The following is a 24991-nucleotide window of genomic DNA, read 5'->3' as shown; positions in this document are numbered from 1 at the left end:
TCAGAATAGATAAACACTTTATCCTTCTTTATTACAACATTGTCTTTCAAGATAACACAATATCCATGTCTACCTAAATAAGTTGCAAAAATTGAATTCCTATGAACATTAGGTACATATAAGAAGTCTTCCAATATTAAAACCCTAGAATCAATGCATAAATTAAACACTCCAATAGCTACAACTGGAATTTTGCTCCCATCAGCCAAAGTAAGAAACAAATCCCCTTCATTCAACCTTCTGGTCTCCTAGAATCCCTGCAAAGTATTGCAGATATGATTAGTACAACCTGAATCCATACACCAGGAATCCATGGGATTATGTACCAAACAAATTTCAAGAAGAAATGATCTCATCACACCTTTATTCTTGCCAACTATGAATTTTAGACAATTCCTCTTCCAATAACCTTTCTCACCACAATAGAAACATTTTCCTTTGGTGTAGTCATTTACCTTTTTCTTTCCCTTCTTGGCAATTCCTAAAACTACAAAAAGGAAGATACACAAGTAAAAGCGCTCTCATTAATGTCTATCACTAATGAGCAGCTCAGGTTGGTCTAGTAGTCGGCATCTTCATCTTATCAAGACTCATAATCAAGCAACATGCACACTAAGCATAGATTGTTTAATTTGCCAAAGCAACATGAGGCCATATTATGGGCTCTTCCCTGATCTAAAATTTTAATATGTGGAAATGGCAAGCATCTTCTGAGCCATCCCATGAAACATCCAGTGAACCACCATCTACTTGACTCCAACTATGGACATGAGAAACTGAAGCTTTTCATTGACTTCTACAAGATCAGAGAGCTCCTTGAACAAGGCAGGTGGCTCTACTCCAGTGAAGATGTAGAGAGCTTTTAGTTCCTCTATGTACATCTTTTGGGGCGTGGCCTTGTATCCTACTATAGTTCTCATCGCGTCAATTTTCCCCCATATCTTCTCCTCATTGAACAATATCTGCAGTAGCACAAGTAATCAGCAAAAGAATACCTTGAAGTAAAGCTACAAATCCATAACTTGTCCTGAATTTTCACAAATAAATACAATCTTACTGGACAAAAACCCTGCAATATCCTGGCCAGGTACTCTAATAGCCAAGGGAATTGCATTCAACCATTCTGGTTAGTCTCACACACACATGAACTAGAAAGAACCTCTCATGGGAAATATGCACTGGGGACAATTAAGCCTGGCTAACCATAATTAGATCAAATGAGGAAAAAAGAAACTGATACTACTTTGTTCAGTCAACTCATTTCTGGTCAATGTATTCCTTGATTACTTATAGAAGAAAGTGCCTTATTTGTTGTTTCCAAAAGATACGTTCATACTTCAATGTCTATTGATAGGATTTGGTAACCTAGGTCCTAAAATCGCAAACCTTGATGATATGAGGGGTGATAGCGATCACAGAGCCACTACATGTAGGAAGACCATGTCAATTTCAAATAAGGTTTATATAAAATGACTAAACATAAAAATAAAGTGGTTCCTGCATACAAGCAATTCAGTTTCATTAAGTTCATTCGCAACAAAATCTATTGGCAGAGGGTGCCTGTATAGCTATTCCATCCAAAGCAAGCACATGTGAAAAGTGTTTGGATTAGTGTCCTAAAATCCTATTGTATGATGCTATGTATGACATTATGTTATAAATAATAAAGTTGTTTTATTATCTAAAATAATGATAACATAAATATTCGGACATTATCATATAACCCTTGAGATGCATAGTATGTGATTTATGATTTAATCACAGAAGATATAAATTACAAGTTATTTGTAAATTCAAAACCTTAGTTTGTAGTCGATGATAAAATTGGGCATTTCATTTGTGAAGATTATAATATGTCAACTAAGATGATTTATCTTGATCATGGAAATAGAGACCTCTAGTTGATACGTAATATGCCTTAACTGTATAAGATATATTGAACTGGACTGCTATGAGATTAATTATTCTATTAACAACTGTCAACTGAATAATAAATCTCACGACTTTCATTTACATGAACTCTCAATCTTAAAAGAATAGTGAATCCGATCATGAAATTATAGGTTGCTTTGATATATCAGGAGTAAGATCTAATCCAATGGTCAAAACCTCAATATGTTGGGCAACCACACATAGTGCCAAAAGAACACATATTCTCAAGATGGAATTTATAGTCTCTTTATAAAGATATAAAATATTCCCTTTGAAAAGTCGAAAATGTGTGAAAACACAAGAGCTGTTTAGACCCCCAAATTAAAAATTACAGCTCAGTTGATTTTACTCTAACTTAAACTAAATGTGGAATAGAGTAAATACGAGCGAATAAACAATATAACTACTCTAAGTCATATTCATAAAATCACAGCAGTAAAATGAAAGCTAAAAGAGTAGGAAAGAAGAATGCAAATACAAGATAACACGCCGATGTGTTATCGAAGGGGAAACCAAAAAACTCGGTGAAAAACCTCCCCGCCGCCATTCAAGCAGTCAATCGATCCACTAGAGAATAAGTTGGAGTACATAAATAACAAAAGACCCTCCAAGCCTAGTCTACCCCATGTACTCGAGCCCTCCAAGCTCCTGCTACCAACTAACTTTGCCAAGCCTTATCTTCTCTAGCTCTCCAGATCACGCAATTCAGCCCGATTGCATCCACCAAACAAATGGATTCTTCCAATACTTCCCAGCAACACCAAAACCTCACTTTACCTTCAGGATGGGTGTGGTAAGTGTTTGGGCTATCAACCTCTCAAGGATTTGGAAATGGAGAGGTAGGAGTTGAGGAAAACCACAATGGATTGTGTAGAGAATTGTGGGTATAACAATCTCTCACTCTCAAGGGTAGTGGCTAGGGTTTTCTCTTTAAAAAGCACTCATTAACATATGTGAGTAATATGGGTATATATAGTATGGGTAGGGATAGGGTGTATCAGATATGACAAATTGGCAAAACAGAATGTTTCGCAAGTATATCGTGGGAAGGCCTTACCCTCGAGACACTCGCGAAAACCAGTTGTCACCATCTGTCATGACTCTTCGCATTCCAATTATGTGTTGAGCACATGCTTCACTTCGCGGGAAAACTACTCACAGGCTACCCGCGAAAACTTCTTTGGTCTTCAATTTCCTTGAGTCTTTACACTCTCTCTCACACACAACCCTTACAATAAAATCTCACATAAAATATAGGGTACAAAAGATTAAACATAATTACAATCAAATTTGGCACGGAATTAAAACCAACACAAAATAGTTGTAAATCACAACTTTACAATCTCCCCCTTTGGCTATTCCGTGACAAAACCCCTAAAACAGACTCTAGACTTAAACGTGAGTTTGGGAACAGTGATAAAACTCACAGACACCTAATCTAAAAGTTGTGAAACACTTGCTTATATATACCTGTAACCTAAAATACACGCACACAAACAAAACTTTTATTAAGCTTATGACAAGTTGAATACATGGTACGTATATCGACAAGTAAAATGCGATCAAGGTAATAAACACTATATAAACAGTTAAGCATATCTTGATCAAACAGGAATAGTCATTAAAAAATGACTACAATGAACATTTAGCTAGTAAATGATCATCCGGACACGTAATGTAATTAAGAGCAATGCAAAAATCAATTGCATGTCCAACACACAACCAATGCGAAATACAAGTGGTATTTGCATCAAGGATACAAGATCCAACAAGGGCACAAGTGTGTAGTACTCAAGATAATACAACAAAATCCAGAAGTACTTAAAAAATGCTACAAAGCAAGAATATAAAAGAAAGTACTAAATACAAACTGAAAGTTTTAAACCAAAGCATTTAAAGCTTTAAAAGAAAGCAATGTAAATATCCAAGATGAAACCACTACACCACTAGACCACCAAAATGAACTAATAATATCTACAATGTGCTACACTATGCTCCCCCTCAAAATGGGCAACTCCCCCTCAAAACTTTCTCCCCATTTTGACTAGAATTGCCAAAGAAGCTAGAATTGGTCAGATTCTGAGTCAGATCCCTGTGCAATCGTCATGTCTTCAATTTGTGATGATAATGCAATAATCTGGCCTTGGATATAAGCAAACTGATCAGAGGTGTGCTGTACATGGGATTCGAGCATGCCATACATTTGCTCTACCTTTGCAATAAGGTGATTAAGGCAATCGGGCCCCCGTGCTTGTGCTTGGGAAGATGGTTGTGTAGAGCCCTCCAGGGGTTGAGGTGAACCTTTCAATTTCTTCCTCTGTGTCCCCACCTTCTTCCTCAACATCATCCCTTGGGATTTGAGAAACACTGGTTCTTGATCCGATGATGTGGGCTTTACTTCGAGTCACGGTATTGGCACCAATGGGATAGTCTCTTTGTACCATGGTAATACCGCTTGGAATCTTCAGCTTGGTCTTTGCTATGAGACCCATAATGAGAGTAAGGAATGGAAATATCGTCCTTGAGTTCCTTTTGGTGATGCTCTTGGTTAGGAGGTGGTATATATGTCTGCATATGTCGATCTCCTTATGTGTGTAGAGATCGTATAGAAAAATGGTCCTTCGTCCGAACAGTGTTGTCAAGTTCGTTACCGGGTAAAGGTTGTGAATCATGACATAGGTCAATGTCCTCATCACTGCATTGAAAGGGATGGTGTTCATTGACTTCTTCTTGAGAGAGCTACCAAGGAGCTCCGCCATAGGCTCAAGAGAGTCCAATCTGTCATCATAGTGTACAGAGATTGGCTGAGAGGGTGGACAAACTTCTAAAAACTCTTGAATGGAATCCCTTGTGATAACGAATTCCTTTTGTTGTACCCAACAGTTGATGTGGTCTCCTTCCACAGTGGCATTGGAGAAGAATTCCCTTATAAGTTCAGCATAAACATTGCCGCTTGGATTCAGCAACTTTGTCCAAGTTCTCTCCTTGAACACTTCAAGTATGGCAGTGTTTTCAAGGGTCTCCATTCGTACAACCCTTTCCATAATGATTATTGCCCTTTTGTAGCAACCATTATATGCCATGTTTGCCTCAATGGATCTGAAATTCTCTGAGTTTGTGCGTGGACGCTTTGAAGATTTCTTGGAAGCAGAGTGCTTAGTGGGAGACATCTACACAAACAGACACAAAGCAAAAAGGAACACGTGCAAAAACACAAAACAAGAACACAAACTTGATTAGATCCAAGTTAGTCTATAACAATAAGCACAAAGTCCTAAAAAAAACATAACCAACGTCACAAAATCATGTTATAAGTGCTAAACATGTAAGCAACAAATATCTAGCATGAGTGATATGCAAAACATGATAAGTGAATAAGTGTGTGCATTAAGTGTGCAGGTGGTGTGCTTATGTGATGCATGTGCAAGGCATGGCTAAGCACATTTGGGCCAAAGAATGATCAAAACATGATAAACATGCATAATTATGGTAATTCCCTTAGTTTGGAACTCATTGGAGTCCAAAACAACACCAAAATGTCATTTAGGCATTTTATCAAACACTTGGTATGCACCTATAAAAATAACATGTGGGCAATGCATGAACATGATTGAATCTTGCCTGAAAACATGTTAAAATGCCACAAGGGGCCACCACAAACACAAACAACCCAAATGGGACATAGCCCAAACAAGAAATTGAAAAAAATTCACAAAAAATAGAGTTCCCAACCCTTTTTCAAAATAATCCAATTTTAAAAAAAAAAAAAAAAAAAAAACCTAGAAATTTTCTGCATAATCTAAGGAAATAAAGAAAAAAGATTGTATAGACATACCTTAGATATGATTTGAAGAAGTTTTCTTTTGAGTTTTGGTTGGGTTTTTGAGTGAAAATCAGTTTGGGTTTGAGGGAGGCACGAGGAAGGCAAAGTGAGGGAAAAATAAGTGATTTGAAAAACTGTCTACATCAGCCCTATAAAACTGAAAACACACATTTTTCGCGAGTTACCTTCTCACGAAGTTACTCGCGAAAAATGCCTCTAAAACACAAAACTTTTCGCGAGAAGACTTTACTCGTGAAACAATCGCGAGACAATTGTGAAAGTCTCTGTCTGAAATTTTATGTTTTCAATATTTTGCCTTAACTCATTTTCACGGGAAGAGCTTAGTCGCGAGCTTCTTGCGAAAATGCCTCTAAAGAAATTTTTGATGAAAAAAAAAAAAAGGTATTTTTAACAAAAACTCAAAACACGAAAGCATAAAAACACTTTCAAAAACATATAAAATACTCAAAAATCTTTTTGGATTTGATCAGCAAGCATTTGAGTATACACATCACATTTGATCATGTACAATCACACAAATGAAATAAGCATTCAATGAACATAAGTCTTGTGTGTTATGTGTGAGTATCAAATGTGGAATAGTCCCTAGTCCAAAGTGAAACTTCAATGATCAATTCAATCAAGTCATACACAATTGGTACTAGGTCAAGAGGTCTATCTCAATTATAGAAATGAACATATATGACCTCCCACAAAAATGATTACATATCTTTGAAGCTTTTTCATTTGGCTTCTTTACAATTCATAACATTTGATCATTTTTGAACAATGCATCTCATTTTGAGATCGGTGCCTGAAATTTTTGATATTTCAGTTTTGAGAATAAGCCTTTGGATTTTGGGGCACCATACATTTCATTACAAGTCTTTCCCTTTTTCCTAGTCAAATACTAATATGTATAACGACTTTTGTAACTCATTATCTCTTTTCATTTTGAGATTTACATTTGTTGAGCTCTTTAAGCAAAAACTTAAAAAGTGTGGAAAGATATATAGACACAAGTCTATGCATGTATCAAAACCATCAAGACTATTGACCAATCATTCATGACAAGCTTGAAGATCAATTTACAACAATCACACATAGATTTCAAGATATTTCCCACAAAGATAAATGTGCATGCAAAATAAGCTAAGCTCGTAAATGCACTACGCCATTAATACGAAGGTACTAGGCCAAACTCACATGTGATATACACAACACAAGCAATCAAACTTTTTAGAGATTTTTTAATTTTTATGGGTTTTTGAATTTTTCAACACACTCAAAAATAGAACATGTAAAGTAAGATCAACAAAAATGACAAGTACAAACAAACTTAAAAAGAAACATGCTAGAACATAAAACATAAGCAGACCACCAAAACAAAGTCACAACATATAGGAAGAATTGATGCATGGACATGGTCAAAAGCTTATGCATGTGTACCCTTCTTTACCCACACGGCATATGCGTTTGGGGTGATGTCCTTAGAGGATTGGGTACTAGAGCTGTGATTCTCAAACCTTTGACTGAAGCTTGCCAAGCAAAAAGTGATGGTATCTATTATCTTTATCACATCACCAAAACCGAAATTAGCTTCTCTCCCTTTTGATTGCTTAGAGTTCCAATTCCCCTTTCCTTGTCCTTTTATCCTTTGAGAATCCGTTTTCTTCAATGCGTGAAGTTTATAGCAATTAGGTCTTATGTGTCCTCTAACTCCACAATGGTGGCATATGTGTTGAACTTGAGGACCTCTTTGAGAGTTTGGAAGAGATTTCCCTTTAACCTTGGGTTTGGCCATATATGGATTTTAAGGTTTTGTCAAAACCTTTTGAGCAGTTCCATTTGGCTTCTTCTCCAATTTTACATTCTCAACACTAGGCATTGCTACCATTGGTTCCTTAGCTTTAACAAATTTCATCTCTTTGGACACATTGGCACTTGAACTACTCTATCCGGAATATCCTAAGCCACTTTTGTCAGAAAAAGGCTTTTGATGTGCAAGCACCTCGTCAAGTTTCTTGGAGGCAACTCGCTCCACTTTGGCATTAGCTTGAATCACTTCAAGCACAAGAAACTTGATCTTGGAGTAGGTCTCGGTTAGTTCTCCATTTAGCGCCTCAATTTCACACTTCGTTTCCTTGTACCTTACAAGTATGCTCTTGTAGTCTTGTTCAACTTTCTTCATTTTTCTGATGGCTACCTTAGCTACTCTTGCATACTCTCCAGTTTTCTCAAGAAGAGAATTATAAGATTCTTGCAATTCCTTGGTTCCTTCATCTTCATCATCGAATTCTTCCTCAATTCCTATAGACTCTACTTCGGTGTGCTCGCCAAGTTCTTCCACATGAAGGCTCAAATCTTCCGATGAGTCCGCGGGTGCAATGGTCATAAATGCAGATTAATTTCCTTCTCTATCACAACTTTCTTCCGAATCAAAATTTGAACCATCTGACTCACTAAGGGTAGCTACAAAGACTTTACCATTTGCCTTCAAATAGGTGGGGCATTCTTTCTTCACATGCCCATGCCCTTTGCACTCAAAACATGTGACCTTTTCAAACGGTGAGGAATCTCTTGAATCCTTCTTCTTGAGGTCTTTATTGTCCTTCTTGAACTTTGAGAATTTTCCCTTCTCAAAAGACTTTCCATCTCTCTTGAATTTAAGGAACTTATGAAAGTTCTTGGCAAGGTATGCCACATCCTTTTCAACCTCATCCTCATTCGAGGAGTCTTGAGCTTCCAATCTCTCATTCACTGTCTTGAGAGCAAGAGATTTGCTCTTCCTCTGAGATGGTAGAGATAGCTCATAAATTTGAAGAGAACAGATGAGTTCTTGAATTTTAATCTCATCAAGGTCTTTGCTCTCTTCAATGGCAGTGACCTTTGCACAGAAACTCTCCGGCAATGAGCATAGAACCTTCCTCACAATCTTGGAGTCCTCCATCTTTTCTCCCAAGTTGAATTTCCCAATCTCCACTTCATTTAGCTTCCCATAGAATGAGTCAAATGACTCGTCTTCAGCTCCTCAAAGCATGTGGTAAGCATTTGCAACTTGGTGTCCTTCACCTTTTTGGTGCCTTCACAGGTGTCCCACAACCACTTTATTCAGAAAAAAAAAAAATTTAAAAATTTAAAAATGGATCCCACGGCACTATTTACACATTTAAAAATTATTTTGCTAAAGTATTTTCAGTTTTCAGCAAAATAAGCTGTATCCAAACGGACCCATAGTTGGCAGTTTTTTTTACATATTTATTATTTCAGCTACATGACCCGTTGTCTAGTGAGGCCTAGGTCACTATGTCAGCCCAATTAAGGTGTTGACTTTCTTATCTAATGAATTAAGTTGCACTTTCAAATTGATATCATGACCCGTTGTCTAGTGAGGCCCAAATCACTAAGTTAGCCCAATCAAGGTGTGGACTTTCCTATCTACTGAATTAATGCTATGTTTGGAAGTTTGGAGGGAGAGGAGAGTAGAGGGGAATGATTATCCTCCACCTTGTTTGGATATTTTTAAAATTAAGTAAATGGGAGAGAAATAATTAGTCTTTTCATAGTTTATAAATGGTAAAGGTAAATTTGATAATTCATTTGGTCAAATATTTCTACGCTCTACTCTCCCTCCAAATCTCTCTAATTTTGGGAAATTAAAAATGAGGGGTTAGAAGTAGTTAGAACCCCTCCAAATCCTCCCCCCTCCTCCCTTAAAAAAATATCTAAACAAGGTCATTTAACTTACTCTCTCTCCCTCTACTCTACTCCTCTCTATCCAAACAAGCTATAAGTTGCACTTTCAAATTAATATCAATATGTCTCTTATGTGCCTCAACTTTACCTTCAGTAACATGCGACTGCCTTTGTTCTACTACTTTCACATGACTTTGCTAATTTATTTTCTTTCAGCCTTTTATTTTAGAAATAAAAAAAAAATAATAATAATTTTTAAAAAATCCTTTAAGGTAATTAAATATCAATATTAGTAGTTTGAACTGGCCTAATCACATTGTGACACATAGGTCCATTTTAATTTAATTCTTGTTGAAGCTAGCATTGCTTGAATGCAACAACTTGTGGAATTCATGACTTTTCTTCACACATAATTTGAGTATTATCCTTAATATCCACTTGCTAGAATTACTTTGTTGATCTCTGTTGCATGCATTTGCATAGTGATCATCTAGTAACTAGTTTTGAAGACAGGTCTAATTCCAAATCACAATCTAGTTTTGAATCCCAGTCTAGCCCCCAATCCCGCTTGAACATGGATCCTCCTACCCAAGATGAATTGAGAAAAACCCTTGAAGAAATTAATGTCCATCTAGGTCGCTTAGAAGATGGGTATGAAGAGGATAATGCCTATAATGGAAGAAATAATAATTATAGACAAGGTCCTTTTAATAGGCAAGACTATAGAAACAATGAAGACAAGTCAGCTAAGCATATCAAAGTAGAGGCCCTACCTTTCATGGTGTTAGGAACCCTCAAGTCTACAATGATAGGGTGCAAGAAATGGAGCATTTTTTTGAGTGGTATGAATTGTCTAAGGATAGAAAGGTTAGATTTACCAAAATGAAACTTGTGGAAAGAGAGCAAAACTCCATTGGGATAGTGTTGTAAATCACCTTCTTAAGACCTTCCAACCACCTATAACTCTTTGAGAAGAAATGAAGGCAAAGTTCAATGAAAAGTACTTCCCCATGTCTCATTAAGGCAAATTGTTGGATTAATGGCATGATTTGAGTCAAGATAATAGGTCTGCTACTGAGTACATAGAGTAGTTTGAAGAGCACAGGATATGTAGCAATGTGACCGAAGATGAGCCAATTACTTTGAGTAGGTTTAGGAAAGGTCTCAATTATGATCTTCAAAGAGAAATGGTGGCCTGACAAATCTCAACTCTTGATAATGCTTATACCTTAATGCAAGATTTGGAGTTGGTCCCTAGGTCCCATGGTGGAAGGAGATTTGACAATCATATGTTACCTCACAACAACTTAGAAGGCCCCCAAGGTAGGTATTTCTAAGGAGCACAAAATAGACCTTACCTTAACAATAGGCCCTTGCACATAGATGACAATCCTCAAGGTAAATACTAACAAGGTCCTCAAAATAGACCCAACCCCAATAATAGGCCCTTGTGCCCAAAAGACAAAGGGAAAGGTCTAGTTAGGGAGACATTCAAGCCCAATTCTAGAATCTAGTGTTTTAAGTGTCAAGGCTTTGGTCATATGGTTGCCCAATGTCCTAATAAGACTTTGTTAATTGAAGGATTGGATGAAGAGGAAGAAGTTGAAGAAGAAGTCTATGAGCCTAACATTGATGACATTGTAGAAATAGGAGAGGATGTGTCGACCCATTTAGGATGCAATAGGGCCCGACCACTTTTTGATGACCTCAGTAAAGGTAGCCTTGATACTCTGGTAGCGAGTGTTGTTAGGTGTACTTTGGCATAATCCAAAGAAAGTGATGATTGGAAAAGAAATGCTATCTTCCAAACTATTGTCAAGCGTGGAACCAAAGATTGCAAAGTCAATTAATAGTGGAAGCTGCATTAATGCAGTCTCTTCAAAACTTGTCTCCCACTTAGGTTTGAAGTTAGTTGCCCATTCTAAACCCTATAAGGTATCTAGGGTAGATGATTCATCTATCACCATCTAGGAAAGGTGTCTTGTTCCTATTCACATCCTTTCATACAAGGCTCAGATTTTGTGCGATGTGATTCCAATGGATGTAGGACACATAATTTTGGGATAACCATGGCTCTATGATTTAGATGTCACTCTTAATGGTCACTCAAACTCATGTTCCTTCATGCACAATGGAAAGATGATTAAAATTAACCCAGTCCAATATAAGTTTACTAGTGCAAGTAATACTAAAGAAGAGCCCAAATGCAAAGTATGAACGTCATCAATCCAAAAGAACTTGAAAGAGCTATCAATCAAGACTCCATCATCTTTGCTTTGATTGTTAAGGAAGCTGCACTAGATAACTTTGAAGAGCCAAGAAAAAAAGTAAGATCAATGCTTCAAGAGTTTCAAGATGTTTTCACTAAGGAGCTCCCAAATTAGTTGCCCCCACACGTGATATTTAACACGCCATAGATCTTGTCCCAAGAGTAGCACTTCCAAATTTGCCCCAGTATAGAATGATTCATCCTCAACATGATGAGATGGCTAGAAAAGTGGATGAGCTCTTAGAAAAGGGATTTGTGCATGAGAGCTTAAGCCCATATGCAGTCCTTGCACTTTTGACCCCAAAGAAAGGTGGATCCTGGAGAATGTGCGTGGATGGTCACGCAATCAATAAGATTACTATGAAGTATCGTTTTCCTATCCCTAGGTTAAAAGATATGTTTGATATGATGTCAAGAGCTACATTCTTCTTAAAGATTAATTTGAAAAGTGGATACCATCAGATTAGAATTTGTTCAGGTGATGAATGGAAGACTGCCTTTAAGACAAAGGATGGCCTATGTAAGTGGCTTGTGATGCCATTTGGTTTATTAAATGCTCCTAGTACTTCTATGAGAGTGATGACACAAGTCCTAAGGCCTTTCATGGGTAAATTTGTGGTAGTGTACTTTGATGACATTCTCATTTATAGTAAATCAAAGAAGCAACATTTGGACCACCTCTAACAAGTTTGTTCCACTTTGAGGAAAGAAAACGTGTATGCTAACCACAAGAAATGCTCTTTCTTCACTAATAGTGTCATTTTCTTAGGTTTTGTGGTCTCATCCCACAGAAGGTCAAGGGCATAGTGAATTGGCCTGAGCCCAAAGAACATTCATGAGGTTCGCAATTTTCATGGGCTTGCAACTCTCTATTGCCGCTTCATACATGGATTTAGTACAATCATGGCACCAATCATTGATTGTATGAAGTAAGGCGAGTTCCAATGGGTTAAATGCCACTATTAAAGCATTTAAGGAAATCAAGAAGAAGATGATAGAAGCACTAGTGATGCACCTACTAGACTTTGAAAAGGTCTTTGAAGTGGAATGTGATGCATCTGGTATAGACATAGAAGGAGTACTTAGCTAAGATTGGCACTTGATAGCTTACTTTAGTGAGAAATTAAATGAGGCTAAGAAGAAGTATTCAACATATGACAAAGAAATCTATGTTGTGGTACAAGCTTTGAGATATTGGAGCCATTATTTGACACCCCATAAATTTGTAATTTATTTTGATCGTGATGCCCTCCGCCACATCAATTCCTAAAAAAAATTAAATGCTCAACGTGTTCCTTGGCTTGAGTATTTGCAAAGATTTTCTTTTGTTTTGAGACATAAATCTGGTATTGAGAATAAGGTAGCTAACGCTTTGAGTCGTCAAGTCACCTCACTTTCTCAAAAGTCATAAGGTTTGAAAAGTTGAAATGGTAGTATGAATCTTGCCTAGATTTGGGAGAAGTGTACACTACACTAAGGACTGAGCGTCTTCAAGTTGTGGATGATTTTATCCACCAAGATGGCTACTTGTTTAAAGCCAATAAGCTTTGTATCTCCCACATATCATTTAGAGACCTTTTGGTATGGGAAGTGCACGTGGGAGGACTTTCAGGACATTTTGGACGTGATAAGACAATTTAAGAAGTAGAGAGGCAGTTCTATTGGCCAAGTCTTATGAGGGATGTTGCCAAGATAATTAGTCAATTTCAATTGGCTAAGCAATGTAAGCAAAATACTGGCCTTTACACTCCTCTACCAATTCCACATTGTCCTTGGGAGGATATTAGCATGCACTTTGTACTAGGTCTCCCTCGAACCCTTAGGAAGTATGACTCCATCCTTGTAGTGGTAGATCAGTTCTTTAAGATGGCCCACTTTCTTCCATGCTCTAAGACTTCTGATGCATCCAAGATGGCCAAGATTTTCTTTGATAAGATTGTTAGGTGTATGGGTTACCTAAAAGAATTGTGTCTAATGGGGATGTTAAATTCATGAGCTATTTTTGGAAGACCCTTTGGCACATGATGGGGACAAAGCTGAAATTCTCCACAGCATACCATCCCTAAACTAACGGTCAAATTAAGGTTATGAATAGGAGTCTAGGAAATCTTCTGAGGTGTCTCATAGGTGAGAATGGTATGAGTTGGGAATCTATACTCCCTGTAGCCCAATTTGCATACAATAACTCAGTCAATAGGTCTATAGGTATGAGTCCCTTTGAAGTTGTTCATGGTTATAAGCCTAGGAGATCTTTAGACCTTTTCCCAATGTCCTCACATGATAGGGTTTCTACGTCTGTAATAGAGTTTGCTAGTCACATGCATGAGCTGCATAAAGAGATCAACAAACAAATTCATGCTAATAATCTTAATTATAAAACTCAGGTTGATTTACATCAATGTCATTTAGATTTTCATGTAGGTGATTATGTTATGATTTGTATCAGGCCTGAATGGTATCCTTTTGAAACCGCTAAGAAACTTGGATCTAATGCTTATGTCATTGATATACCTTCAAATTATGGCATTAGTTCTACTTTTAATATTGCTGATTTACTTGCTTTTAAAGGTCCAGTAGTTAATCCCCATGACCCTTTTGATGATCCTCACTCTTCTTCATTGGCTAACCATATCCCTAGCCCTACATCATCTTTTTTTCAAAAGGAACATAAAGATATTATTGATGTTATTTTGGATGAGCAATCTCTTTTCACTAGGGATGGAATAGTTCAGCGCTTCTTGGTTCATTGGCGAGGACGACCTGAGTCTGATTGTACATGGATCACCAGAAAGGAGTTGCAATAGCTTGATCCCACTCTTTTGGATGCTTACTTGGATACACTTGCTACCACCTCATCTCTACCTCCTATCATTCGCACTTATGAGCGTTGATGGAGGCACCATGCTGACCCAGTGAGTTTGTGGATTAATGATGGAGGCTCCTTTGATGTCACTTGATCCTTGTGAGCTTTACTCAACCAGCTTGAGGGCTCGAGTTTCTCCCACCTAGGGGAATTGGTTCGGACACCACACTATAGCACATCTGTTGAGATTATCTTTATCATTTGTATTATCTTTACTTGGATTTATCTTTAGCATTTGATTAGTATTTAAGATTGTTTAGGATTATCGGATTAGTATTTGAGATTGTTTAGGATTCGTATTAGGAGAGTTTATCTTTATCATTGTGATTCCTAGAAGCTGTATATAAAGCTCCAGATGATTTCTTTTATATTTAGACTATGATTAATACTATTCAGATTATTTGCAAAGTTTGCATTTCATTTGTTTGGTGGTGAAGCCTAAGGTCTACGGTGGGACTAATCTAGGTGGGAAGCCTAGGTTGTCTACATCAATAATTCTCTTAAATCTTAAATCTTATAAACCTAGCCATATAAGGCTGTTGTGAAAGTAATCCACAACTGAAGTATTTATGGAAGTGTGAGGAAATAGACTTAAATAGAACTAAGAAAATTAAAAATGTCCAAATGGAATAATTGTCTCTGTTAGGACATATGTAATTCACTTGTTAGGAACATATGTCACTATTTTATGTAATTGGCTAATCCTTTGAACTAACACACTTTACTTGTATTTGGGTAGATCTAGGATGTGTTTAATATTTCAAGAAACTTTGTTTCAAGTTCAAGTGTTAAAGCCATGCAAATCTGTCCAAGATTCAAGTGTGAAAAGTGTTATTCATTAAAGTTCAACAGCTAGCTCGACAGCTAGCATTTATCGAGACCTATAGAACTGTTCAAGCCCGTAGCTTGATAGCAACTCAACAGATAGGCATCTGTCGAGGTTTATGAAGTTCTGTTTTTCAAGATTGTTTTGACTCCAATCCGTGATTATCTGTTTGAGTTTTCTTTTCTCACAACCCTAAACATATAAAAGGATTATTTCAAGGGCCGTCAAAGGTGGAACAAGTTACACAAGTGTTGAGCAAAATTTGTTCAAGCAAATTATGACCGGAGACAGAATTTGCCCTAGTTCATCTTTCTTGCATAGAAGCTGCTGTGTTTGTGTACCGTAGGGTTTTGTAACTAAGAAACTTCTCTATCTTCATCGTGTGATGAACTGAAAAATTTTGCAGCCAACAACTTTCTCTAGTTGGTGATTAAAGTTATGTACTGGGATCTGCACAATTGGTTAGTCATGTACTGGGAGTCGTGCATTATAAGGAGAGATTGTCACTACAGAACAAGTCCAATTGGGTATTGGGGTAAGGGTTCAACTATAGGTTAGTATAAGGTATTGGGATTCCTTTACTTATAGCTACTTGTTTTTATAATAGTGGATTCTTAGGAGTGGTGACCTTAAAATCGCCCGGTGGAGTTTTTGCCGTGTTGGTTTTACCCATTCGTAAACAAATCACTGTGTCAATTTATTTTCCGCTGCATACTTAGTTTATTGGTGATTTTTTTGTGTTATCACGTATTTGCATGTTAATTTGATTAATTAATAAACTTGGCTAATTAATCAATTAATTTATCACAAGGGGTCAATTTGTTTTTGGCCTATCAAGTGGTATCAGAATAAGCAAACTCTGATTAGGTTTTATCTTTGCTGTATGATCCGTTGACCCCTGTTTGTCATGGATAGAGGACAGTCTCTTATTATACCTCCTTTATTTGATGGCACTAACTATGCATACTGGAAAGTACGCACGAGAGCTTTATTGCAGTCTCTAAATGAAAAGGTGTGACAAGCTGTTGAGATAAGCTAGACCAAGCCGAAAGAAATGCCGGCCGATTGGGATGATGCCAAGATCAAGGCGACAAACTTCAACAGCAAGGCATTGAATGCCTTATTCAGTGCGATCACTAATGAGGAGTTTAAGAAAATATCCTCCACTGAAACTGCTAAGGAAATATGGACCATTCTCTAGACAACCTATGAGGGAACCAAGGCTGTCAAGGATTCAAAACTTTAGAGGCTCACTACAAGCTTTGAAGAGATCAAAATTGAGGAGGATGAGTCGTTCGATAAGTTCTATTCCAAACTCAAAGACATAGTGAACTCAGCTTTCAATCTTGGGGAAATCATTCTTGGACCCAAGATTATGAGAAAAGTGCTCAGATCTCTACCTAAGAGATTCCATGCCAAGATCACCGCTATTGAGGAATCAAATGACATCGACAAAATTCTTTTGACAAAGCTGGTTGGTAATCTTCAGACCTATGAGTTAGGTTTAATAAGAATCGGTAAGTCGGGTAAAAGCAAGAGAATGGCATTGAAGGCCAAGAGCAATGATACTAATGAGTCTTCAAACGATGAAGATTCTAAGATGAAGTCCTATATTACAAGGAAATTCAAGAAGTTTATAAAGAATGCCAATAGGAAGGGCTTCGACAAGGACCGTAGGCAATCTAGTTCTTCTCAGTTCAAGAGCCAAGACAAAGGGAAGAAGGATGCTAGGGATGGCTGTCAATACACTTTCCCTCAAGACCAAAGTGCTTTGAGTGTCAAGGCTTCGGTCATATGAAACAAAAGTATCCTACATATCTCAAAACCATTAGGAAGAGCAAGGCACTTGTTGCTACTTTAAGCGACATTGAGCCTAAGGATGATTCCGACAATGAGGATAACGGAATCCTGAATGCCTTCACTGCCACTATTGATCCTACTGAGGGGATTATTGAAGACGTGGACCGTAGGCAATCCAGTTCTTCTCAGTTCAAGAACCAAGACAAAGGGAAGAAGGATGCTAAGGATGGCAGTCAATACACTATTCCCTCAGGACCAAAGTGCTTTGGGTGTCAAGGTTTCGGTCATATGAAACAAGAGTGCCCTACATATCTCAAAACCATTAGGAAGAGCAAGGCACTTGCTGCTACTTTAAGCGACACCGAGCCTGGGGATGATTCCGACAATGAGGATAACGGAATCCTGAATGCCTTCACTGCCACTATCAATCCTACTAAGGGGATTGTTGAAGACGTGGACGAAGAAGAGGAATTGGTGGAGTCCAAGTTTGAGAAGATGGATGAATAAGATGACATCCACACAGCCTATGCATAATTATATAAGGTCTCAGAAAAGCATGAGAAGATGTATAGGTTGACCACCAAGAAGCTTAGTGATGTAGAGTTGGAACAAGAAAAGCTTTCCACAAAGTTTGATGAAGCCAATCAGACTATTGGAGCACTAAGGTTTGAAAATAATTTCTTGGCTGAGAAGACCAAGAAACTTGAAGCAGAGCTGTTTCAAGTTAGAACTCAATTGGAGAGGACTTCAAGTGCAAAACTTGATGAGATGCTCAGCATTCAAAAATCTACTTTTGATCGAACCAGTTTAGGGTATGATTTCTCTTCTTCTAGTATTGCTTCTGCTAGTATTACTGTATTTGTTCCTCTTGCTAATAATGTTAAAAATTGAGAACAATGATGTTAAGACTAAATTAACTAGTGAGAACTTAGACAAAGGTAAATTTATCTTAAGAGTACCCCCTATGCTTGATAAGAAAGAAGTTAAAAACCCTAGGACTAAGAAGAATAACTCTCAAAAGTCTAAACAGAAGAAGCAGCATCTCTGTCACCACTGTGGAGCAGCCGGTCATACTCGACTTAATTGCTATAAGTAGCTAGCCACTCAACAGAGCAATGACATGATAGCATCAGGAAACCAGAATCAGTTTCCATCCTCTTTTGCTCCTCTTGGAGATCTTCTCAAAACCCTTATATTCCTTTCGAACTTGAACGGTTTCAATTCTTCCCCCTCACCGTCGATTCAAGGATTTGTCAAATGGAAAGGTTCTTCCAAGTTGTGGAAGGAAAATGGCTCCAAGTGATTCTATCATTTTTTCTCTCTCCTCTTCTTATTTTTGTTTGCATTACTTATGTGTTATGCTTTATTGTTTTGAGTCAGTTTAGATTTTATGCTTTGCTTTGGTTAACATGTTTTTGTTTGTTTTCAATTTTGTTTATTTTGTTTTTATATAAAAAAAAAATTGAAAAATCAAAAAAATATAAAAAACAGTGTGTGTTTTGTATAGATTGGTACTTTTGTACCTTGGATGGCCATTGAAACAAAGTTTTCTAAATTTCGTATCTTTTGTAATTTAGATAGGCATCTCTATGCACAACTAAGCAAGTGAGCTTTGTGGCTCATGTTTGTGATGAGTAAGATTAAGTTATCTCTTGTACTTAACACTCATATCACTCTTTTTTATGGGAAGGACTAGAAAATCCTAAGAGAAAAGCATAAATAACCATCTCACCACTATTACCCGCCAATCATGAAATGATATTTGTATGCTTCGACATAGCAAAAGTAGAATGTCAAATGCTTAACATAATTGAGTATTTCTTTTCTCTCTCTTATATGCCTATGCATGGTTTGCTTAAAAGAAAAAAAATATATATATGCAAAGAAAAATAAAAGCAAAAAGATCAAAATGCTTTATATATGATTGCAAGCGTGTATTTTAGGAGATGTGGGAGTTATAGGATGTACCTCAAAGGTGATAGTCCCCATCAAACAGTTATGATTGTGTGTGAGTTAAAGTGATTTTCTCATATCTCAAATCGTCATAACATGTATACACTTATGCAACCTTGCGATGTTTTTCACACATAACACGCAATATTCCTTACTACTCTTGATACATGTGCATATATAATGTGATTTGGCCATCACAAGGTTTACATGTGTTAATGTATGCTCACTAAACTGTCTTGACCTATTTTTGAAAAAACTCGACAGCTAGCATCTATCGATATCTGTAGAACTGTTTAAGCCCGTGGCTCGACAGCAACTCAACAGATAGGCATTTGTCAAGGTTTATAAAATTCTAATTTTCAGGACTATTTTGACTCCAATCCGTGATTATATGTTTGGACTTTCTTTTCTTACAACCCTAAACATATAAAATTATTATTTTAAAGGCCGTCAAAGATGGAACAAGTTGCACAAGTGTTGAACAAAGTTTGTTCAAGCAAATTGTAACCGGAGACAGAATTTGCCCTAATTCATCTTTCTTGTGTAGAAGCTACTGTATTTGTGCACCGTAGGGTTTTGTAACCAAGGAGCTTCTCGATCTTCATCGTGTGATGAACTGAAAAACTTTGCAGCCAACAACCTTCTCTAGTTGGTGATTGAAGTCGCGTACTGAGATCCGTGCAATTGGTTAGTCACGTACTGGGAGCCGTGCATTACCAAGAGAGATTGTTACTATAGAAAAAGTTCAATTGGGTATTGGGGTAAGAGTTCAACTGTAGGTTGGTATAAGGTATTGGGATTTCTTTACTTATAACTGCTTGTTTTGATAATAGTGAATTCTCGGGAGTAGTGACCTTAAAATCACCCGATGAAGTTTTTGCCATGTTGGTTTTCCTCATTCGTAAACAAATCACTGTGTCAATTTATTTTCTGCTGCATACTTAGTTTATTGGTGATTTCTTTGTGTTATCACGCATTTGCATGTTAATTTGATTAATTAATAAACTTGGCTAATTAATCAATTAATTTATCATAAGGCGTCAATTTGTTTTTGGCCTATCAGTCTCAATAGAAAGAAGAGATTAATCTAGTGCTCATAAGGAGAAAAATTGGATTCCCCCCCCCCCCCACCTCATGTTTTCTCTAGGCAAAATGCTAGTGATTAACATGTCAGTATTTTGACACAAGGCAATAATCTTAATAACATCCAAACCTCTTAATAATCTTAATAAAACCGTGGGAAGATTTATTGATTTAATGAAATCTATTTCCCTTATATTTAAGAAGATTACATGTGGTTAGACATTGTGATGAAGTGGATCTCATACTACAAAGGTACACTGATAGATAACATGATAAAGTAGAGCTGTAACTAGTGTTATCCAAGATCCCTAAAAGTGGAAAAACAAATCATAGTTTCATGTGAGTGCATTTTAACTCATTCGGTTCTTTCTCAAATTATTTGTTAATATAATCAAACAGGTTAAAAATTTCCTGGAAATCTCACTTTCAAATTGCTAAGAAGGATGAAATCAAATAAAGTATTAGGCTTTTCAAACGTGGTTTGGCTGAACTTGGATGCGCTAGAGGTCAAACTTGGGTAAAACCAACAAAGCTAGTGAACTCCACAAACAAACACAGAAACTGAGAAACATATATGTTTTTTAGCCAATATAAAAAATAAATTATTGAAACTGAAAAGATATTTTAGTAGTCAGTCTAACAGACCTTATTCTTTTCCACTAAACCTAAAATGAATGCCTTATTATAAAAACAAAATAAAAAATAAAAAATAAAACAAGAAGAAGAAGAAGAAGCATGCAATCAAACAGAAAAAGTAAGTTGAATTGAGTGAATGATACAGACAAATATTTGATAAATAAAAATCTCCTTGCACATCTCTCCAAATAGAATTAAACCACAAACAATAACATGAGCATTAGGCCCCAGCTGTCCACGAGAAGCATGGACCTATTTTCATTTTTTCGTCATTCAGGTGATAACCCTGTGAGAAGGTTTATTTGAAAGAAATATAAATTAGGCCCTGACCTCATTAGAAGGAACAGTGATGTCTTTCTCCAACGAAATTCCTTTATGACTAGACTCATCCACTGCAGCTGGATCTTGATGCTCCAAAGATTTTATATCTTCACTGCCAGCGTAACTTAAAGATTCTGCAGTTGCATTGGTCAATTTTATATTAGGGGATTCAGAGTTGAACTTATAATACACACATTCAGATAAACTACATTATGAAGTTATCTAGTGTGCAATGTGTAAATTTTATTGATGACTTTTAATTGGTAGTATGACAGTATATTTGACCAAAAACAGTGATGAGTACCTTTGGGCGTCCCATGAACTACATAAGCATACTGCTTACCAGCTTCATTTTTTTCATCTAACAAATCGAGTCCACTTTCATCAGCAATCTCTCTTACATCTGCATTTGAGGAAATCACAATTTCCTTTTCTTTGTTCAATTGCAAATCCTGATTCGCATCACCAGCAAGATAATTATCCTCTACTCCTCCTCCTTGCAATGTAGCTCCCTTGTCTAACACAAATTTCTGCTCCACATTTCCATCTCCCATTGATACATCTGCTTCTTTAATGTAATCAACATCCTCCTCTTCTCTCATTTTTTCCACTAGAGTCATCCCCTTTGGGCCAATAAGCACATTTATTGTTTCACTAATTTCCACTATTGGCTTTTCTGCTTGTTCATTATTAACAACAGTTTTTCCTTCTCCCTTCTTTTCAATTGCTTGCGCCTCTTTTGGGACAGCATCTATAATTTCCATGTATCTTGTTTCAAGCATCTTCTCTCCAACTTTTGGAACTTCCTCCTCTCTCAATTCTTCCAAGCTGCCATCCATCTCCACCATGCTATGAACATGCTTATCTTCATTTGGTATTTGCATCACTTCAGCATTTTTAACAATTTTCTGTTCTCCTTCCTCTGTACCTCCTTGCCTTTCCTCTTCATACTGTTTGTCCTCTTCCACAGCTTCAATATCATTTACTCTTTCATTACTACCAATTTCTTCTAAAACTACAACAGTTGCCACCTCAAATGGTGTCTCCAATCCTTTAATACTGTTTCCACTTTCCTCATATTCCTCAATTACAACCAAAACTCCTTTGGTACCCTCATCCACTGGCTGTTCGTTCCTCTTCTCTTCTATTACAGGCTCTTCCTTTTCATCTTCTCTCAGTCCTAAAGGTTTGACCTCAATCATCTCTTCCAATGGGGTTTCCTCCTTTTCTCCCAAACAGTCACCAACATCTTCAATTACAACCACAAGCCCTTTTTCAGCCCCATCAACTGGCTGTTCATCATTCTCTTCTATCACAGGTTCTTCCTTTTCATCTTCTCTCGGTCCTAAATGTTTGGCCTTAATCATCTTTTCCAATGGGGTTTCCTCCTCTTCATCCAAACATTCACCACCATCTTCCTCATAACTATTTTCCTCTAAAATATCATCTACATCTTCTATAAGTCCTTGCTCATCCTTCTTTACACCAAAATTATTCCCTTTGGTGACTTTTCCTTCTCTCAGTACTAATTCAATTCTCATCTCAACCCCTCTCTTTGTTCCCTTCATTTGTTCTTCTTCCTCTTTTTCCATACCAATATCTCCTTCACAGCCCTCACCTTCCTCTTCTACTTCTTCATCATCAGATGCTAGTCCAAAATCTAGCAGATGAGAAGGGAGTGCAGGTCCTGGTAGCAACTTTGTCATGAGTCTCTCAGAGCAAGCATAGCTTGCCAAGAGGAGGCCAGAAGGGATTGAAACAACAAACCCAATTGCTGAAATAGCCAAAAGTGGAGGAATAACCAATGGTGTGGATGAAACTACAATACCAGTTATCAAAACCTTCTTTCCCAGTACCAGACCATTGTTCAACAACCAACTCATCTTGCCTCCATTACCTTCACATGAATATTCTTCAGTCTCCCACTCCTCACTTGGGTCTTCCATCCTCCAACTCAACTGTAAATTAACATGTGAAAGTACTTAATTAATACACTAGGAAATGAGGATCAAAGAAAAAAATTGGTACCTAATTACCTAAATTAGGTAATAATCACAAAATGTTTACAACTTCTTGTTGTAATAAATTATCAACTGTTCCAAAACCTTACGCACCGGTAAATTTAGTCATTTAATCTGACACTTCTCTCACATATAGGCCTAAATTTCCATTTACTAATTGGAGCCTAACCTGTGAAAATATGGTTTCAACTGTTACCTGACCTCCTACTTTAATTATGATAAATTACTAATTATAAAAAATTGTGAACTTAGTCACTTGATCTAATTTTAATACGTTTGATACAAGGAAAAAAAAGAAGAAAGAGAAATTTGAAAACCCATTTAGAAAAAAGAAAAAAAACTTGAAGCCCTTTGTTATCTTGATAATTAGATAGGGTGAGAAGTGAAAAGAACACCCTTTTTTTTTTTAGAGTCAAAATGTTCACCTGATTCAGGGCTCTATGTCCAGTGATACTTATAATCGTGGCATGATCAATCTCATGGACAATCTGTGAGCAGTAGAGAGACACCTAGAACTTTCATTATGGGTTTGAAGCTAAAGGTTTGGTTGTGGAGAGTAAAATGAAACTTAACCATAACAAAAGTAGAGGGGCGGGGAGAGAAAGACTCTGAATGACACGCGTTGAAAAGAGGGCAGTGACAATTGCAGGCTAAAGGAGAAGGAAACTTTGGGCATATACGTATAGCATGCAGTGGAGGCATGTGTAGATAAACCTATAGGTTTTACATGCATTACTTTCAACGTGGATGTACACCAAAACACCACCTGTACTGCACACCTGATCAGCTTCTGACGTAACTCCCTAAGTGGCTGTGGAGTTGTGATGATGATCAGTGAAAACTATCATCATTTTAGCCAAGATAAAAGCATTTATAATTACTAGACCCCTGAGCATACACTCACATGCTCTTCTATTTTTTAGATAAGGATTAATTTAGAGTATTTATTATAATTTGAGATTACTTTATTTTCCAATTACAAAAAAAATCTAGGAGTATGATGAAAAAATTAAAGATATCACAAAATCTAGCAGGTGAAATAATTTTTTCATCTCACCCTAGATTTTTTTTTGTGATTGGAAAATAAAGTAATCCCAAATTATAATAAATGTTCTGAATTAACCATTACCCAAAAAATAGAAAAGCCTCTAAGCACGCGCTTATTCACGCGCATGCTCAGAGGCCAGTATTCCGTAATTATTATCATTTTTTGCCAATTTTATTTATGTAGTAATCAATGTGTTATTAATTAAAAGATGATGCTATAATTTAGTATTAACTTATAGAGGGAGGAAAAAAGATCCATTGAATAAATATTATAAATAGTGCATATAATGAAAATGCATAATGAAATCGTAACAATAAAACTACTTACAAAATACATGTGCTAACTTTTACAAAAGTTATTATGAAAACTATTTACATCATGTAAAACTATAAAATAATTCACTACATCTAAAACATGGAATATGTGAACTTATTAATATTATGCCGGCTATGGTGGAGAAGTTGGTGGAGCAATGTTATTTGTTCCACATTCTAATTGCTTTCCAGCAGCATTTGCCATGAACCTATGATACAAAATGTATGTCTGTGTTATTAATAGAGACTTTAAAACGTACACAATAATGATAAGTACAATAAACATCAAGCATAAACATGTGAAATGAAATATTTAAATTGACCTTGTAATGATATTGCATAGCTCCATGTATGAGAAATGGTCTACTTCAGCTTGGGACTTGAAAAACTATCATTTAATTACCAA

The 24991-nt window shown here is 36.7% G+C and overlaps 1 protein-coding gene across 1 annotated transcript; it reads right to left on the bottom strand.

Moving 5' to 3' along the window:
* Positions 1-661: 661 nt before the first annotated feature.
* On the bottom strand, positions 662-23880 carry LOC126691527 (uncharacterized). The gene is made up of 4 exons (XM_050386560.1): positions 23649-23880; positions 21507-23160; positions 21212-21336; positions 662-962 (listed from the first exon to the last, which is right to left on the bottom strand). Exons 2-4 carry the CDS (start codon positions 23146-23148, stop codon positions 747-749), a joined length of 1983 nt encoding a protein of 660 aa, XP_050242517.1. The 5' UTR covers positions 23149-23160; positions 23649-23880; the 3' UTR covers positions 662-746.
* Between the last annotated feature and the right edge of the window lie 1111 nt (positions 23881-24991).

The sequence above is a fragment of the Quercus robur genome, chromosome 1 (assembly GCF_932294415.1).
Source record: "Quercus robur chromosome 1, dhQueRobu3.1, whole genome shotgun sequence".
Taxonomy (NCBI): Eukaryota; Viridiplantae; Streptophyta; class Magnoliopsida; order Fagales; family Fagaceae; genus Quercus; species Quercus robur.
This window is presented reverse-complemented; position numbering and strand designations above follow the sequence as displayed.

Bases quoted from the DNA above. Each gene is read 5' to 3' on its own strand.
- LOC126691527 (XM_050386560.1), bottom strand. From the start codon at position 23,148: ATGGAAGACCCAAGTGAGGAGTGGGAGACTGAAGAATATTCATGTGAA. The intron at 21,337-21,506 runs GTACTCATCACT...ATGCAACTGCAG, and splicing joins AGTTCATGGGACGCCCAAAG to AATCTTTAAGTTACGCTGGC. The intron at 963-21,211 runs GTCAGGGCCTAA...GTGCTACTGCAG, and splicing joins TCACTGTTCCTTCTAATGAG to ATATTGTTCAATGAGGAGAA.